The sequence below is a fragment of the Giraffa tippelskirchi genome, chromosome 4 (assembly GCF_054371585.1).
Source record: "Giraffa tippelskirchi isolate mGirTip1 chromosome 4, T2T-mGirTip1v1.2.pri, whole genome shotgun sequence".
Taxonomy (NCBI): domain Eukaryota; kingdom Metazoa; phylum Chordata; class Mammalia; order Artiodactyla; family Giraffidae; genus Giraffa; species Giraffa tippelskirchi.
Window position 1 is genome coordinate 173,425,500 of NC_137278.1, and position 19,950 is coordinate 173,445,449.

Here is a 19,950-nt window from a genome sequence, read left to right on the forward strand (position 1 = left end):
CAGATTCTATGACAAGTGCAGTACTAGAAGGGGAGGACTGAAAGAATGATCATCATAGGAAATGCTTCTCAGATGGTCTTCACAAGATGCATAAGGCTTTCCTAAAATTTCTACTGTAGGACTTCATTCTCCAGGAAGGAGAATGATATGTTTGATAACTTATAATAACTGGAACAAGACAGGTACTTTCAGGTACTTTCCTCAAAGTCACTACTGCGGTATCCCGCCTCCAAGCTCTTTGACATCTGTTCTCCAAACAGCTTCTTATACTGGCTCTGTATTAAGGTATTCAATCCAAAACTATTGCCACAATAATTCTCAAATGTGAAAATTAAAACAAGATCACTGTTAGGCACAGAGCTTAAAGTTTAACTATGGAAACTGTAACAGTAATGTTGAAGAGGGGGAAGGCAATTTACCTAAGCACCTAAAGGTAGAGTAAAGATAAACAGAAGACACTGACTACCAGGCATTTTGCCCAGAATAGATATTAAGCATGTCTTTTTAATGTGGATTTCTGATGCTCTGACATTTCGGGGCCGTGCTGACATTGGAGGACTGCCCCCTCTCAGTCATTCAGTTGCTCAGTCGAGTCCAACTCTTTGTGACCCCATGAACCGCAGCACGCCAGGCCTCCCTGTCCATCACCAACTCCCGGAGTCTACCCAAACCCATGTCCATCGAGTCGGTGATGCCATCCAACCATCTCATCCTCTGTCGTCCCCTTCTCCTCTTGCCCTCAATCTTTCCCAGCATCAAGATCTTTTCAAATGAGTCAGCTCTTCACATCAGGTGGCCAAAGTATTGGAGTTTCAATTTCAACATTAGTCCTTTCAATGAACACCCAGGACTGATCGCCTTTAGGATGGACTGGTTGGATCTCCTTGCAGTCCAAGGGACTCTCAAGAGTCTTCTCCAACACCACAGTTCAAAAGCATCAATTCTTTGGTGCTCAGCTTTCTTTATAGTCCAACTCTCACATCCATACATGACTACTGGAAAAACCATAGCCTTGACTAGATGGACCTTTGTTGACAAAGTAATGTCTCTGCTTTTTAATATGCTCTCTAGGTTGGCCATGACCTTCCTTCCAAGGAGTAAGCATCTTTTAATTTCATGGCTGCAGTCACCATTTGCAGTGATTTTGGAGCCCCCAAAAATAAAGTCAGCCACTATTTCCACTGTTTCCCCATCTATTTGCCATGAAGTGATGCCCCCTCTCAGGACTACTCAATTCTGAGACAGTGAGTGACTCACAGGTAAGCATAACTTTAAACTAACAGACCCAGAGGCCACACCCCAACCATCTTCTCTACTGAGTTCTTATATTTTGGGCCAGTATTTGCCTTCTCCGAGAACCTGAAGGCTAGGTACCAGGCAACGGTCCCTTTGCCCCACAATCTAATGAAATGATTTAAACCAGTAAATTCTAAGCATGTTTTCCCTGCCTTGCCTATTCCTTCTTGCAGAAACCAAACTAAAAGTTCTTGCCCACATGTTCTGCTTGCTCCCTCTGCCTTCTGACCAATGCTGGTGCTTTTTCACGAAGCCCTTGGTGTGGCGTTACCCTGCCTTTTGGGATCTGTGAGTATAGCTATCTTTTCAATGGCAATCTTCTCCTGATGTGTTGGCTTCACCATAACTGAGTAACAAAACCTATATTTCTAAGTAAATAGCTCTCTGAACCCTAATAAAACATTACAAGTCCCTGATTTACATTTAGGTCTCTATAAAACCTCTGAAAGCTGAAGTTCTTCTTTGGAGCCCAAATGAAGATTTTTCTGTAGGTAATTTGGAAACTATCTATAAAAATTATAAGTTATGAGATATAATTCAAAAAACCCTTTTAAAATGTATAATTCACGGTTTTTATATAGTTGTAAATTGTGCAACCATCACTATTAATTTCAGAACACTTTATGACTCTAAACAGAAAACCTGTACCTATTTCCTCTCCATACCAGCCCAAGGCTACCAATACTTACTTCCTATAAATAGTAAGTGATATTCTAGACATTTCATGTAAATGAAATCACATCATACAGTGAGGCCTTTTTGTGAGTGGCTTCTTTCACTTACACAATGTTTCAAAGTTTATCCACATAGCATATATTAGTATTTTATTCCTTTTTACTGCCATATAATATTCCAGTGAATAGGTATACCAAATTGTTTATCTATTTATCAATTGATGAACATTTAGGTTGCTTCCACTTTGGGGCTATAATAAATAACTTTGCTAAGAACATTCATGTACAAATTTTGTGTGGACACATTTTCAATTTTCTTGAGTTTTATAAACTTGAACTAGAAATGTTCGATCACCTGGTGGCCAAATGTTCTTTTTTAAAAATGAGAGATATCATGAACATGCTCTGCATGACAGGTGCTATAAATTTGTCTTACAAGGGAAGCTGCAATCAGACAACAGAATCCTCTAGTCGCCAACAACTCATACTAAGGCTGGTGATATGACTGCTATGCAGCAGAAAAGTCAGACGTGAATAACATCCTGAGAATGTGGCATGTGACATTCACAGGGCAGTCTCTTAATCAATGTAACTCTGTTTCTTTGCCTATAATAACAATCATAGAAATAGCTAAAATTTACTGAGCTATTATTCAATTATTCAAGGTTAGCTTATTATTAAACATTGTTAGCTGTTATGATTATTACTGTATCATTAGACATAGAAAGGGACTGGAATTAATAGAGACTAAAATATAAAGGTCTGGATGCCTCAAGAAGAGCTCTTATTTTTAGTAAGTCCTAGTTCAGTTCAGAACAGTTGCTCAGTTGTGTCTGACTCATTGCGACCCCACGGACTACTGCACGCCAGACCATCCTATCCATCACCAACTACCAGAGCTTGCTCAAACTCATGTACATCAAGTCAGTGATGCCATCCAACCATCTCATCCTCTGTCATCCCCTTCTCCTCGTGCCTTCAATCTTTTTTTCCAATGAGTCAGTTCTTCCCATCAGGTGGCCAAAGAATTGGAGCTTCAGCTTTAGCATCGTCCTTCCAATGATATTCAGGAATGATTTCCTTTAGAAGTGACTGGTTTGATCTGCTTGCAGTTCAAGGGACTCTCAAGAGTCTTCTCCAACACCACAGTTCAAAAGCATCAATTCTTCGGTGCTTAGCTTTCTTTATGGTCCAACTCTCACATCCATACATGACTACTGGAAAAACCATAGCTTTGACTAGATGGACCTTTGTTGGCAAAGTAATGTATCAGTTTTTTAATACACTGTCTAGGTTGGTCATAGCTTTTCTTCCAAGGGGCAAGCGTCTTTTAATTTCATGTCTGTAGTCACCATCTGCAGAGATTTTGGAGCCCAAGGAAATAAAGTCTGTCACTGTTTCCACTGTTTCCTCACTTTTTTTTGCCATGAAGTGATGGGGCCAGATGCCATGATCTTCGTTTTTTTAATGCTGAGTTTTAAGGCAGCTTTTTCACTTTCCTCTTTCACTTTCATCAAGAGGTTCTTTAGTTCTTCTTTGCTTTCTGCCATAAGTGTGGTGTCATCTGTATATCTGAGATGACTGATATTTCTCCTAGCAATCTCAATTCCAACTTGTGCTGCCTCCAGCCCAGCATTTTGCATGATGCACTATGCATGTAAGTTAACTAAGCAGGGTGACAATATACAGCCTTGATGTACTCCTTTCCAAACTTGGAACCAGTTTGTTATTCCATGCCAGGTTCTAACTGTTGCTTCTTGACCTACACACAGATTTCTCAGGAGGCAGGTAAGGTGGTCTGGTATTCCTATCTCTTGGAAGAATTTTCCAAAGTTCGTTGTGATCCACCGAGTCAAAGGCTTTAGCTTAGTCAATGAAGCAAAAGTAGATGTTTTTCTGGGATTTTCTTGCTTTTTCTATGATCCAACGGATGTTGGCAATTTGATCTCTGGTTCCTCTGCCTTTTCTAAATCCAGCTCGAACATCTGCAAGTTCTGGGTTCATGTACTGTTGAAGCCTACCTTGGAGAATTTTGAGCATTCCTTTGCTAGCATGTGAGATGAGTGCAACTGTGCAGTAGTTTGAATATTCTTTGGCATTGCCTTTCTTTGGGATTGGAATGAAAACTGGCCTTTTCCAGTCCTGTGCCACTGTTGAGTTTTCCAAATTTGGTGGCATATTGAGGACAGCACTTTCACAGCATCATCTTTTAGGATATGAAACAGCTTAGCTGGAATTCCATCACCTCCACTAGCTTTGTTCATAGTGATGCTTTCTAAGGCCCACTTGACCTCACACTCCAAGATGTCTGGCTCTAGGTGAGTGATCACACAATCATAGTTATCTGGGTCACTAAGAACTCTTTTCTATAGCTCTTTTGTGTATTCTTACCACCTCTTCTTAATATCTTCTGTTTCTGTTAGGTCCATACCATTTCTCTCTTCTATTGTGCCCATCTCTGCATGAAGATGCTTCCCTAATAGCTCAATTGGTAAAGAATCCACCTGCAATGCAGGAGACTCCAGTTTGATTCCTGGGTGGGGAAGACCTACTGGAGTAGGGATAGGCTACCCACTCCAGTATTCTGGCCTGGAGAATTCCATGGACTGTATAGTCCATGGGGTCACAAAGAGTGGGACACAACAGAGCGATTTTCACTTCCACTTTGCATAAAATGTTCCCCTATGATCCCTAATATTCTTGAAGAGATATCTAGTCTTTCCCATTCTATTGTTTTCCTTTATATCTTTGCATTGATGACTTAGGAAGGTTTTCTTATCTCTCCTTGCTGTTCTTTGAAACTCTGCATTCAAATGGGTATATCTTTCATTTTCTCCTTTGCCTTTAGCTTTCTTCTTTTCTCAGCTATTTGTAAGGCCTCCTCAGACAAACATTTTGCTTTTTTGCATTTTTCTTCTTGGGGATGGTTTTGATCACTGCCTCCTATACAATGTTATGAACCTCTGTCCATCATTCTTCAGGCACTGTCTATCACATCTAATTCCTTGAATCTATTTGTCACTTCCACTGTATAATCAAAAGGGATTTGATATAGGTCATATCTAAATGGTCTAGTGGCTTTCCCTACTTTCTTCAGTTTAAGTTTGAATTTGGTAATAAGAAGTTCATGTCTGAGCCACAGTCAGCTTCCAGTCTTGTTTGCTGGCTGTAAAGAGCTTCTCCATCTTCGGCTGCAAAGAATATAATCAATCTGATTTCGGTATTGACCATCTGGTGATGTCCACGTGTAGAGTATTCTCTTGTGTTGTTGGAACAGGGTGTTTTGTATGACCAGTGTGTTCTCTTGACAAAACTGTTAGTCTTTGCCCTACTTCATTTTGTACTCCAAGGCCAAATTTGCCTGTTACTCCGGGTATCTCTTAACTACCTGCTTTTGCATTCCAGTCCCTGATGATGAAAAGGACATCTTTTTTTGATACTAGTTCTCGAAGGTCTTGTAGGTCTTCATAGAAACGTTCAACTTCAACTTCTTCAGCATTAGTGGTTGGGGCATAGACTTGGATTACTGTGATATTGAATGGTTTGCCTTGGAAATGAACAGAGATCATTCTGTCATTTTTGAGATTGCATCCAAGCACTGCATTTTGGACTCTTTGGTTGACTATGAGGGCTACTCCATTTCTTCTAAGGGATTCTTGCCCCCAGTAACAGATATAGTGGTCATCTGAACTAAATTCATCTATTCTGGTCCATTTTAGTTTTCTGATTCCTAAAATGTCTTGCCATGTCCTGTTTGACCACTTCCAATTTACCTCGATTCATGGACCTAATATTCCAGGTTCCTATGCAATATTGTGCTTTACAGCATTGGACTTTACTTTCATCACCCGTCACATCCATAGATGGGTGTTGTTTTTGCTTTGGCTCCATCTCTTCATTCTTTCTGGAGTTATTTATCCACTCTTCTCCCGTAGCATACTGGGCGTTTACTGACCTGGGGAGTTCATCTTTCAGTGTCATATCTTTTTGCCTTTTCATACTGTTCATGGGGTTCTCAAGGCAGGAATGCTGAAGTGGTTTGCCATTCTTTTCTCCAGGAAGTTCTAGACTAACTGTCATTTCCAGGAAGTTAAGAGAGGGACAGGGAGTGACTACAGCGAAAAAGAACTATGTAGCAAACTAATGTACTTTTACACAGACATTTGAAGCACAAGTTTTACAACTTTGTCTATATATTTCTTTAAACAAGAATAATTAAAATAGTGATCCCCACATATACACTGATGCCTATGATCTTCAAGGAAAAGTTAAATTTATCTTCACTATGTGTTACTGAAATAAATTACATATGATAAGTACACAGAAAAATTACAGAAAAAGACTTCAAAAACAGATTTGTGTCCTTCAAAGAACAAGTTTCAGTTACTACGGACATTCCCTGATGTGGAATCCAGACAGTATTGACTAAATCAGATTAGAAATAATTGCTTGGGTGAGCAAGCAAGCACTCTACTTTTCCAAGATACATGTAACAGTGTTATGAGGTATACTTATGTGACTTCCTCATATTACAAAACTCACTAAGAAAAGGTAGCGTTCTTGTGCTGACGTGTTCCGAGCAGCTAGTTTGAGGATCTGTCCATCTTTTATTAATTCATTTGAAGGATTTACAATGTCTTCTTCTTCTCCCAACATTTCATAAATCTCTAAAAGTTTCTTTAGGTTTTCCTAGGAAATTAAAACAAAACACAGCAAAATCAAATATAAGGAGGTTTCACCTTAATGCCTTTAATCAATGACTGTAGCTAAAATATACACAATTCAGAAAGGATTGGAACTAAGCATAAACTTATGTATAAAGATCAGTTAAGAGCAAATTAAAACCTGGGAGAAGAGGGAAGAGGATAATCACAGACAGTCCTAAACATTTTATAAACAATATTTTTTGTTCACTTGTATCAATTCATTTTGGTCCAAAACTGTAGATAATATTAGACTACATTATTAACAATTATCTAACTAAAAGATTCCCATTTCCTCTGAAAACTACTTACCATTTTTCTTATTGCACTATTAGAATGGCTTGCTGCTGTAGATATAATTTCAAGTGATTCTAAACAGGAAAAAAGAAAAGTTAATATATTTTGTCCTTACTATATTATTAGATAGCTGAGTAATATATAGTATAATAAGGAATCTGAGACCAAAGATACACAATAAAAGCAGGGGCAATTTCCATTTACAAACTGGATACTTCCAAAGTTCATTTGTAAGCAGATGATTTGGAATTTGAAAGGTATTTACTCATAAAAAGTCCTATATAGTGACTACGCTCACAGGTACATTTAATTCATTAGGAATCTTCAAAATAGCAAACATCGTGACCATAGCTTGTTACAAGGTACTTTGTCAGGGGTGTTCATATATATTATGTCAATTCATTTTTATGCAACCCTGAATGGAAAATACATTAGTTTCATTTGGCACATGACTGCTGTTGAAGAGAGGTCGAAGGTGTAAGCTGAGGCTTCCTGCTGGGTTAACCTGAGGGAATGTTCTCAATCCCCCATCATGTCCTGCTCTCCTCCTTTCTTTTCTATCTTATGAATACTGGTTGGGTTAATTCTGATAGCACAACCTCATCATTCTGAACCAACTTTTCTGTCTTTGTTCTACTGCTGAACAAAATGCACTTTTGCTGCTTTCCCCTCTACTTTTAGGTTTCTAAAAGTATTTTTGTGTTTCCTTAAAATGTTAGTATAAGTGGTAATGGGAAATCAAAGAGCAATAAAATACCCTATTATGTTGCTGACCTTCTCATTTTGGGTGGGGGGAGGAGGTGTGGGGACCACCAGCCCCTACCCCACTCACTGCACAGTCTTCTTTTTTTCTATTTTTATTTTTTGGCTGCCCCGGGTCTTTGTTTTTGTGTGCAAGTTTTCTCTAGTTGCAGCAGTCAGGGGCTACTCTTTGTTGCATTGTATGGGTTTCTCACTTCTGTGGCTTCTCTTGTTGTGGAACATGAGCTCTGTGGTGCATGGGCTTTAAGGAGTTGTGGCCTACAGCCTCCACAGTTGTGGTGCATGGGCTTAGCTGCTCTGCAGCATGTGGAATCCTCCCAGACAAGAGATCAAAACTGTATCCTCTGCTTTGGCAGGTGAATTCTTAACTACTGGACCATCAGATAATTCCGACTTTCTCACTTTTGACATAGGTACCTTAGCAGAAGTCAAAGTCTTTGAATATAGAAGAAAAGGAAATTTTATTTATATTTTAGAGAACTATCCTGATTTGGGCAACTCAGTACATTCCATATAGGATCCAAGGTAGAGGGAGACAAGTTAAGATAGGCTGGGGCTACGGCCCAAGAGACTAGTTTGAGAAGCAGCAATAGTAATCCAACTTCCAATCCTACCACTAATTCTGCTGGTTTTAGTAGCAGTTGATTACCAACCCAAGTTAAACTTTCATTCTACACAGTTAATTGACTTTTTCAAAAGTACACAAGAAAACAAATATCTTATTGAAATTCTTAGGTCCTAAAAAGTCTTTCATTATGACCTAATGAAAAAAAAAAAGATAATGCGTAGAACAGGAATAAAGTTTTCTCAGGGAAAATGCTAACTGACACTAAACATCATTATTTTCTCTTCTGTCTTAGTAAAAGGTAGAGAGAAATCACTTTGCTTAGGCTATTTTTAAATAGTAAATGTCATCTCAGTTTTCTTGGTATATATCTACCCCCGTAATTAACCAGCAGCACTAGTAATTCTGAATGGTTGTACTCTTCCTGTGAGAAGGTAATTGTGTATTGCTATTCCAGATGTCTCTAAGACTACAGGTTTATATTTCAGAGTTAATCACTAATGTGAAACCAGCATGAGAAATGTGATTTGCATTGCTCTAAGCCTATGATTTGGGCTCAAAAGTGCTTGCCTAATTGAGGTGTTGGTAACATTTCCAGTGAGGTTATTTTCTGGCACCAATATTTTACTAAAGTGGCTTCTACTTCACTTTGAAATCACAAGGCTACTTGGCCACTAAATTATCCCATAATGGAAGGGGGGATTTACTTTTAGCATCATTCCAGTCCGGAGAATCAGGGGGCAATTTCCTTAGGTAGTCCTTAAGGAGCATCTCATACCGGGGAATGCGCTGAACAGGTTCTAGCATGTGATGCTGCAAAGTCAAGCTCCCACAGATCTTCTGTTTCTGTAATGAGAAAGGTTTTTAAAGAAAGATTTAAAAATTAGGTTAGCCAGTCTAAAACCTCAAGGTAATACAGAACTTTCACTAAGGGCAGTGTTTCTCTACAAAGTGTGGCCTGTGCATCACCTGCATTAGATACATTCTTGGGATGCTATTAAAAATGGAAATCCTAAACCCCACTCCAAACTATGAAACCACAATTTTGAGGCCACAGCCTGGGCACATGTATTTAAGAAAATCCCCAATTTTTTCCATTAAAGTCTGAGGACCACCAATCTAGTCACAAAAAAAAAAAAAAAAATTCAAGCAGAATTTTAAGCAAGAAAATTTCAGATTGTTGGCATCTACTTTCATTGGTCATTACAAGGGTTTGTCAGGTCAAACTATCAAATCATAACTCCAGAGATTTTCAAAAGAAGCATCTATTTAAAGCAGTTCACTAAGTAACACTATATTAAATGACTATGGACTCAGCAGAAACTATCCCATAATAAGGCTACTATAAATGTCATTTCCTTTGAACTGAAAAGACTCTACATGTAGAAGGGTGACAAGATAATAAAATTTTAATTTTTAATTAGGTTATGGCATTCTTTTCCATTAGAAACCAAACTCTGAATAGATCTCCTTTGCTCTGGCAAAATTGAATCTATAGAACATGCTTTCAGTAAGCGATTAATGTGGAAGGGGAGAAAAAACATTACATGAAAAATAAGATGTGTTCCTCTTCATATTAAACAAAGTGGAAACCCCTTAATATATTTACTGATGACCATGACCAGGGCACTGCAGGGTAAAAAATGTGTCAATATTAAGATAAGACATGATATTTGCATTCAAAGCAAACAAGAAACTAAAAGGTAATGGTGTAATAATGTCAAGCTGGGTTTAGATTTACTTTATCTAATGCAGGTTTTCAGGTAGGGGAGTGATATCATTAGATATGACATCTATTAAGATTAATCTACTGCAATGTGGCTTTGGGAATATGTAGGGAAACTAGTTTGAAAGTTACTGTAGATCAGGAAAAAAGTAAAAACAGCCTGAGACTAGCATGGAAGCTGAGGGTGAATGGCTCTCCTTAATAACCTGTAAGATACAAATATTATAAGTTTAGTTATCCCATCTGACTTTCTCCAGCAAGCCTAGGGGACACACACACACATACGCATACACACATATATCTTCAGGAAAATATTACTGATCCCCAAATTTTTTTTTTTTTGTATAGCAAGAGTTTTATTAAAGTGAAAAAGAGACAGAGAAAGCTTCCAACATAGACATCAGAAGGGGGATGGAGAGTGCCTCACTGCTAGTTTTAGCAAGCTGTTTTATGTCCGTTAGAAAGTTACTCATCAGATAAGAGAGACACCTCAAGACTGAGGGAGTTTCAGCAGGCCCCTCTCCCACAATCTGTATTTTTGAGATAGGATGGCAAGAGGTGTATCATCCCTCAGCCATAAAGCAATTGATACGAATACTGTTTTGTTGAGCTATCATCAGCCCATGGTTTGATGATAGTTAAATTTGATGATCATCTTAGGAGGAATAATTTTGAAGAAAGGCCAATTCCAAAGCAAATACATAGTTTCATTAACATTGCTTAAGAAAAACATTTCCGTAAGAAAAATGCTCAAGGTTTAGCTCAAGGTTAGAGAAAAGTTAAGTTCAGGTGGAACTAGGTGTCATCACAGCGACACAGAATTTTAAGAGACACTTGCAGCCTATTTCCTCTGTTTGGAGACCTGTCCTTCCTGCATGTCACCCTCTCAATTTCTCTCCAGAATGAATTCTTCGATGAACTGCAAACGATGCAGTTTGTCTAAAGGCCTTTCCACACATCACACTTATATGGTTTCTCTCCAGTATGAATTCTCCGATGAACTGAAAGGCTTGCACTGAAACTAAAGGCCTTGCCACATACATCACATTTATATGGTTTCTCTCCAGAATGAATTTTCTGATGAGATATAAGGCTTCCATTTACACTAAAGGCCTTGCCACATACATCACATTTATATGGTTTCTCTCCAGAATGCCATTTCCTTCTCCGGGAGATCTTACTAACCCAGGAATCAAACCGAGGTCTCCCATATTGCAGGCAGACTCTTCTGTCTGAGCCACCAGGGAAGCTCTGACCTGAGGCTTCTGGCCTGAGTCTGCACCTATTCCTCTATCAGTTGAGTCAATGTGAAGATTCGGCCTGAGGCTGCACCTATTCTTCCATCAGCTCAGTCAATGCGAAGATTTTCCCACGGTGGGAAAGGCTGTGAGGACAGGCAGTTTCTCTGAAGAGGGCTCATTTGATTTACAGTGATGAACAAAGCACACACTCAGCAATACTGTCAGTGAACAGTATGAAAAGGCAAAAAGATAGGACACTGAAAGATGAAATCCCCAGGTCGGTAGGTGCCCAATATGCTACTGGAGATCAGTAGGAGACATAACTCAAGAAAGAATGAAGGGACGGAGACAAAGCAAAAAGAACACCCAGCTGTGGATGGGACTGGTGAAAGAAGCAAAGGCCAATGCTGTAAAGAGCAATATTGCATAGGAACCTGGAATGTTAGGTCCATGAATCAAGGTAAATTGGAAGTGGTCAAACAGGAGATGGCAAGAGTGAATGTTGACATTTTAGGAATCAGCAAGATGGCAAGAGTGAACATCGACATTTTAGGCATCAGCAAACTAAAATGGACTGGAATGGGTGAATTTAACACAGATGATGGTTATATATCTACTACTGGGGGGAAGAATCCCTTAGAAGAAATGGAGTAGCTTTCATAATCAACAAGAGAGTCTGAAATGGAGTACTTGGATGCAATCTCAAAAATGACAGAACGACTTCTGTTCGTTTCCAAGGCAAACAATTCAATATCACAGTAATCCAAATCTATGTCCCAACCACTAATGCCGAAGAGGCTGAAGTTGAACAGTTCTATGAAGACCTACAAGACCTTCTAGAACTGACACCAAAAAGATGTCCTTTCCATTACAGAGGACTGGAATGCAAAAGTAGGGAATCATGAGATACCTGGAGTAACAGGCAAATTTGGCCTTGGAGTACAGAATGAAGCAGGGCAAAGGCTCATAGAATTCTGCCAAGAGAACGCACTGGTCATAGCAAACACCCTCTTCCAACAACACAAGAGAATATTCTACACATGGACATCACCAGATGGCCAAGACCAAAATCAGATTGATTATATTCTTTGCAGCCAAAGATGGAGAAGCTCTATACAGTCAGCAAAAACAAGACCAGGAGCTGACTGTGCCTCAGATCATGAACTCCGTATTGCCAAATTCAGACTTAAATTGAAGAAAGTAGGGAAAACCACTAGAACATTCAGGTATAACCTAAATCAAATCACTTATTATTATACAGTGGAAGTGAAAAATAGATTCAAGGGATTAGATCTCATAGACAGTGCCTGAAGAACTATGGACGGAGCTGTGTGACATTGTACAGGAGACAGGAATCAAGACTATCCCCATGAAAAAGAAATACAAAAAAGCAAAATGGTTGCCTGAGGAGGCCTTACAAATGGCTGTGAAAAGAAGAGAAGGGAAAAGCAAAGGAGAAAAGGAAAGATATACCCATTTGAATGCAGAGTTCCAAAGACTAGCAGGGAGAGATAAGAAAGGCTTCTGCAGTGATTAGTGCAAAGGAATAGAGGAAAACAATAGAATGGGAAAACTAGAGATCTCTTCAAAAAAATTAGAGATACCAAGGGAACATTTCATACAAAGATGGGCACAATAAAGGACAGAAATGGTATGGACCTAAGACAAGCAGAAAATATTAAGAAGAGGTGGTAAGAATACACAGAAGAACTGTACAAATATGATACTCATGACACAGATAATCATGATGGTATGTTCACTCACCTAGAGCCAGGCAACCTGGAATGCGAAGTCAAGTGGGCCTTAGGAAGCATGACTACCAACAAAGCTAGTGGAGGTGATGGAATTCCAGTTGAGCTATTTCAAATCCTGAAAGATGATGCTGTGAAAGTGCTGTACTCAATATGCCAGCAAATTTGGAAAACTCAGCAGTGGCCACAGGACTGGAAAAGGTCAGTTTTCATTCCAATCCCAAAGAAAGGAAATGCCAAAGAATGCTCAAACTACCACACAATTGCACTCATCTCACACACTAGTAAAGTAATGTTCAAAACTCTCCAAGCCAGGCTTCAGCAATACGTGAACCGTGAACTTCCAGATGTTCAAGCTGGATTTAGAAAAGGCAGAGGAACTAGAGATCAAATTGCCAACATCCGCTGGATCATCAAAAACACAAGAGAGTTCAAAAAAAACATCTATTTCTGTTTTATTGACTTTGCCAAAGCCTTTGACTGTGTGGATCATAATAAACTGTGGAAAATTCTTAGAAAGATGGGAATATGAGACCACCTGACCTGCCTCTTGATAAACCTGTATGCAGGTCAAGAAGCAACAGTTAGAACTGGACATGGAACAACAGACTGGTTCCAAGTTTGGCAAGGAATACGTCAAGGCTGTGTATTGTCACCTGGCTTATTTATCTTACATGTATTCGCATGCAGAATACATTATGAGAAACGTTGGGCTGGATGAAGCACAAGCTAGAATCAAGATAGACAGGAGAAATATCAGTCACCTCAGGTATGCAGATGACACCACCCTTATGGCCAAAAGTGAAGAAGAACTAAAGAGCCTCTTGATGAAAGTGAAACAGGACAGTGAAAAAGCTGGCTTAAAACTCAACATTCATAAAAGTAAGATTATGGGCATCTGGTCCCATACCTTCAGGGGCAAATAGATGGTTAAACAGTGACAGACTCTATTTTTTGGTGCTCCAAAATCACTGCAGATGATGACTACAGCCATGGAATTAAAAGCTGCTTACTCCTTGGGAGAAAAGTTATTACCAACCTAGACAGCATATTAAAAAGCAGAGATATTACTTTGCCAACAAAGTCCATCTAGTCAAAGCTATGGTTTTTGCAGTAGTCATGTATGGATGTAAGAGTTGGACTATAAAGAAAGCTGAGCGCCAAAGAATTGATGCTTTTGAACTGTGGTGTTGGAGAAGAGTCTTGAGAGTCCCATGGACAGCAGGGATATCCAACCAGTCCATCCGAAAGGAAATCAGTCCTGAATATTCATTGGAAGGACTGATGCTGCAGCTGAAACTCCAATACTTTGGCCACCTGATGGGAAGAAATGACTCTTTGGAAAAGACTGTGATGCTGGGAAAGATTGAAGGCAGGAGGAGAAGGGGATGACAGAGGATGAGATGGTTGGATGCATCACCGACTCAATGGACATGAGTTTGAGTAAGCTCCGGGAGTTGATGATGGACAGGGAAGCCTGGCATGCTGTAGTCCTCACAGTTGCAAAGAGGCAGACATGACTGAGCAACTGATCTGAACTGAACTGATTCTGATATTTCATTGTTAGTGTAAAGAAGTGAAACAGATTTTTGCATGCTAATCTTGTAACCTGCTATGTTGCTGAATTTGTTTATCAGTCCTAGTAATTTCTGTGTGGGGTCTTTAGAGTTTTCTATATATAGTATCATGTCATATGCTTACAATGACAATTTTACCTCTTCTCTTCCAATTTGGGTAACTTTTCTTTTTCTTCTCTGATTGCTGTGGCTAAGACTTCCAATATTATGTTGAAGAGAAGTGCTTAGAGTGGACATCACTGTCTTGTTCCAGATTTTAACAGGAAGGTTTTCAAGCTTTTCCGTGGTTTCAAGCTTATGCTGGTTGGGGTTTGTCATAAATAACTTTTATGTTGAGATATGTTCCCTCAAAGGGCTTCCCTGGTAGTTCAGTTGGTAAAAAATCTGTCTACAATGCAAGAGACCTTGGTTTGATTCCCGGGCTGGGAAGATTTGCTGGAGAAGAGATAGGCTACGCACTCCAGTATTCCTGGGCTTCCCTTGTGGCTCAGCTGGTAAAGAATTCACTTGCAATGAGGGAGACCTGGGTTTGATCCCTGGGTTAGGAAGATCCCTTGGAGAAGGGAAAGGCTACCCACTCCAGTATACTGGCCTGGAGAATCCCATGGACTATATAGTTCATGGGGTCGCAAAGAGTTGGACATGCCTGAGCGACTTTCACTTTCACTTCATGTTCCCTCAATACCCATTTTGGTAAGAGTTTGTATCATGAATGGTTGTTGCATTTTATCAAATGCTTTTTCTGCATCCATTGAGATTATCATGTGGTTTCTGTCTTTCCTTTTCTTGATATTGTATATCACATTGATTTGTATATATATACTTTTAATATTCTAACTTCTTTAAGACATAAAATTATACAAAACAGTAATCATTCACTGTATTAATGGGTTTAAAAGACAGGTAAAAAATACCCGTGTAACACAAAAGAAGGCAGTCAAGAATACCCACCCAAATAATCTTAGGTGATCTAAGAAATCCTTTTCAATATTTAATCTTAAGCAAAGAAATTATCTACAGTCTTAACCAGAGAATCAAATAGAAAGTATTATGGTATTATTAAATGTATTATCCAGGTTTGATGAAATTTTAAGCCACATATATAAAATGACCAATTCCCCCACCCCCAAGAAACAAAACAGAATATAGTTGATCCTTGCATATGGGTGTGTACTGTGCAGGTCCACTTATACACATACTGTTGTTTTTTTCCCCAGTAAATATGTACTACAGTACTACATAATCCATGGTTGGTTGAATCCATGGATGCATAACCATGGATATGGAGGGCTGGCCATAAAACTCTACTGGGATTTTCAAACAGTGGGGGATTAGCGATCCTAACCCTTGTGTTGTCCAAGGGTCAACTGTAATTATGTTTCCAAAATGTCATGGTTTATAGCATTCTTTATATTCATTCCAACATCTCAACCTCTGAAAGCAAGCAAGAGACACACAGAGCTGGATGGAAACTTACTTTGTAAATTTATGTAGACCCTGATAAAGCCAGATCTCCTTGCCTCAAAAATAAATGGAGAATTTACTCTTCAGTATATAGCATGTGCTCAATAAATATTTTAACTTTGCAGAGATGATTTTTGCATAATTTAGAGTAGAATGGAATTTGGCAAGGAGTCTCAATCTAAAATTTAGATCTAGAAAACCTTATGATTTGTACAGAAAAATTAATAAATAGCCTTGAACAAAAGAATTCTATTTACCTGAATTTCTTCAACTACTGATTTGAACTGGGGAATACGCTCTGTCATGTTTTTAACCAATTCCATCGCATTATCAAATCCCTTCACATATTCTCCATACATCTTAAGGAATGGTGCCAATTTCTGAAGGATGTCACCAATTCTAGGGGTAGTTTCCCTGTATAAAACATAGAAGCAAGTTATTAAGATTTCTTATAGAATGAGTGAATTAAGAGGACTCTAAATGAAGTATTCACTTTTTATACACACATCCTGTGCTTTTATCAGATCCACTTTGCTATGAAACTGACAGAATGAAAAAAACACTTTTTAAAAGAGAGTTAGGAATGACACAGTAAAGAGAGATGCTATGGAATCCATGACGTTCCAGATAATCCCTAATATCTTGTTTCCACTAATCAAAGTATAGCTTGGAAAGAAGAGATAAAATGTTTTCAACTAAAGCCAAAAAATGTACTACAAGGTCTTTCAGTAATCTTTAACATAAAAATTTTGCATAAATGTTGCCTTAGATATATTATTTGTTATCTATTCGTCTTACCATTCTTGCATTCTTTTCTCCAGCTCTGGCAATAGGAATTTACTATGGAAAGCATTTATTGATGAAATATTAGAAAAGATTTTATTCACCAGCTCTGCTGAAAATGAACCTCGATTTGCTTCTTCCAATAGTTTGCAATAAAATACCTGAATAAGAAAATAAAGCAAATATTACTTCAAATTTATTGGTTAACCATCTAGCATTGTGCTAAGGCACACAGTGGGCTCTTAATAACTTTTTGTTGAATAAATGTAAAAGTTCATGATTCAAGAAATCAATCACTTTTGAAATGTAGGAATGAGCATATGTTTTGATAGAGAAAATCCAGGAATTAGAATTAGGAAACTAATTCTAACCTAGGCTGTGCCTCTATCTACAGGATATTAATCTTTTCTGTTCCAGAGAAATTTCCCATTGAGGCTAATGGTGAAACAGGAGGGAAGGGGGCCGGGAACAACTTCTGAAAGAATGACATAGCACAAGAACACAACATAAACCAATTAGAATCAAATGGGTCCAAGATGACAGACAAGCCAACTTCGATTAGACTTTGATCCTCAATCAGCAAGCTAAATGACATACTTAGAGGCGCATGACAGTTCCAAGGCACTATCAAAAGACCAAAAAGTTGGTAGTGGCTCAATTCCTGGAAATTTCCACCCCTTCTCCAAAATAGTTGGAATAATCCTTCCACTCATTAGCCTATGAAATTACCCAGCCCATAAAAACTGATTTTGCCGTAGTTTGGGGCCATTGCACTTGCCTTCTGTGATGGCCCACACTCTGTCTGTGGAGTGTGTTTCTCTCTGAATAAACCTACTTTTTATGTATCACTTTGTCTCTTACTGAATTCTTTCTGTGATGAGACATCAAGGACCTCAGCTTCATTACTGTGGGTTTTGGCTGAATGCCAAGTCTCAGCCGTGTAGGTTAGAGCCCTAAGCAGGATTTTGGCCAGGCTCGAGTCCTGGAACACGGGTTGAAGTTTGAATCTGAGAAAAATGGTTTCAATAGGATTTACCCTTCCTATCCACAGGCAGAGTTAAGAGATATGGAAAAGATATATATGCACAATAATTGTACTTTCCACTCCTCTTTATATTTTGAATGACTTTTATGTATTATATGTTGCCCATTATTATAATTTATTGGCATAAATCTCATCTTCCCTATTTAAACTGTACACTCCTTGGGGCCAAAGAACACTGTGAATTAGTTCTCATAGCACGACAGGCTCTTAATAAAAAGGCAGTCAACGTATGAACAAAAGAGTATTTTGTTTCTCAGATGTTTTTCTGCTTTACTAAGCAATAATGTATGGTAACTTAAAATTCAGAAATTAGGATAAAAAAATCTTCTCTTGTACATAAAAACAGGTATTTTAAAGACAGTAAAAATAGTTTTGCAGTCTTAGCTCTACTCCAGTAGGGCTACTATACCTCTTAATTGCCATTCTGTTAAATGTAGGTAGAAGGAAGTCTGTTCTTTCATAATGTCCAGATGGTTGTTTATTTTCTAAATTCACCTCTATTGCATTTTCTTGGGAGGCAAAAAGAATACAAAATTATGTCCTTAGAGACTCCAGTAGGATATTTTAGTAATTAAGACTCTAAATTCTGAAAGGTCAGCCAACATCACTAATAAGATAATATGGCTGGAAAAAAGAAAGAAAAAAAAGTGCAACCTGATAAGAGGAAAAAGCACATTTCCACTACAAAAATATCTAAAAGTTTCAGGTCTGTAATCTCCATGAGAAGGGACATTATTTCAAAGGTACAAATCAACATAAATTGATTGACTTATGGTGAAATTCCTTGGAAAGTGAGTATGTGAGTCACAAACTCATTACTTTGGAGAACACAAGTCTTAATGAGGCCCGTTCAGGCTCACCCTAATAGGCAACGTAGCTTATTACTCCAGGGACTCCTGATGAGGAGGCATGCCCAGGATGACCTGCTTCCACAAAGTTCCATTTTCCAATTGCCATAGTGGGACAAGCCTTCTTGCAAGTAACACTCAAACATAATATTGACTTTCTCTTCTAATAAAAGGAGTCTATATCAGCAATCTACCAATTATCTTGATCTTTTATCAATATAACAGGATTAAGAGGCCATTGTGTCAAAGTTATTCTTAATGATGCATTTTAAAACTTTCTTCACAAATGTATACTTGAGATGACCCACAAGCCTCTACCATGATAAAAGTACAAAATGTTATTCACGTATTCAACAACTATTAACACCAGGCACTGTTTTTAACTTTTTGTGCAAGGCTGAACAAGTGAAATCTCAAATTTCCATCTGGCCCTATGACTGTAGCAATTCCAATCACTCTCAGTGGCTGAACAGCAAGTGAGACAAGAATCAGTGATGTATTCATGCCAGCATCAGAATCTCCTATTTAGTAACACGGCCTTAAGGATCACAATAAAGGGTCAAGAAACAGAGTAGTGTTTAGGGTTGAAAGACACAGATAAAGACATTTTGTGACCCATAAGAGAGTCTTTCAATCTGTTTTCTATGAATTATGAAACCTTTATACCTAATTAATTCACTAACAAAGTTGAAAATGTTAGCGATTTCCTTGAGGAAGTAGCCAGAAAGAGGCAAGTCCTTCTTGCAGTTTCTAAAACACTTAATTACTAAATTAAAGAAAGTGATGTATAATGACAAAAATAAAATAATTTTGAAAGAGAAAATATTACCTGATCTAAGAGATCAAGTCGGCTGACATAAGCTCTTTCTGTAAGCAAAAGTTCATTGGCTATTTTGTGAAGTTTTTGCTCATCAGTCTCCTAAAAATAGAACAGATATTCACATATTAGGAAAGAAAGCTTGGATGGTCTTTCTAAAGTAATAAACATTATCAAATGGTTTCATCAAAAGTTTTCTTAAGCTTCTCACATTCGCATGAGGTGGCCAAAGTATTGGAGTTTCAGCTTCAACATCAGTCCTTCCAATGAACACCCAGGATTGATCTCTTTTAGGATGGATTGATTGGATCTCCTTGCAATCCAAGGGATTCTCAAGAGTCTTCACCAACACCACAGTGCAAAAGCATCAATTCTGCAGTGCTCAGCTTTCTTCACCGTCC

At 38.4% G+C, this 19,950-nt stretch overlaps 1 protein-coding gene across 9 annotated transcripts in view; it reads right to left on the bottom strand.

The window, feature by feature from the left end:
- FGD4 (FYVE, RhoGEF and PH domain containing 4) overlaps positions 1–19,950 on the bottom strand; it is a 277,869-nt gene that overhangs the window by 45,477 nt on the left and 212,442 nt on the right. For all 9 annotated transcript variants that reach the window (XR_014082406.1, XM_081591590.1, XM_081591596.1 and 6 more), the window contains 6 exons: positions 19,562–19,651; positions 16,855–17,000; positions 16,314–16,470; positions 9,005–9,143; positions 6,986–7,044; positions 6,513–6,659 (listed from right to left, as the gene is read on the bottom strand). Coding sequence is in view for 8 of the 9 variants with exons in the window: in XM_081591590.1 (XP_081447716.1) it covers positions 6,513–6,659; positions 6,986–7,044; positions 9,005–9,143; positions 16,314–16,470; positions 16,855–17,000; positions 19,562–19,651 (738 nt within the window). In the remaining variant the exon portion in view is untranslated. The remainder of the gene's footprint in view (positions 1–6,512; positions 6,660–6,985; positions 7,045–9,004; positions 9,144–16,313; positions 16,471–16,854; positions 17,001–19,561; positions 19,652–19,950) is intronic.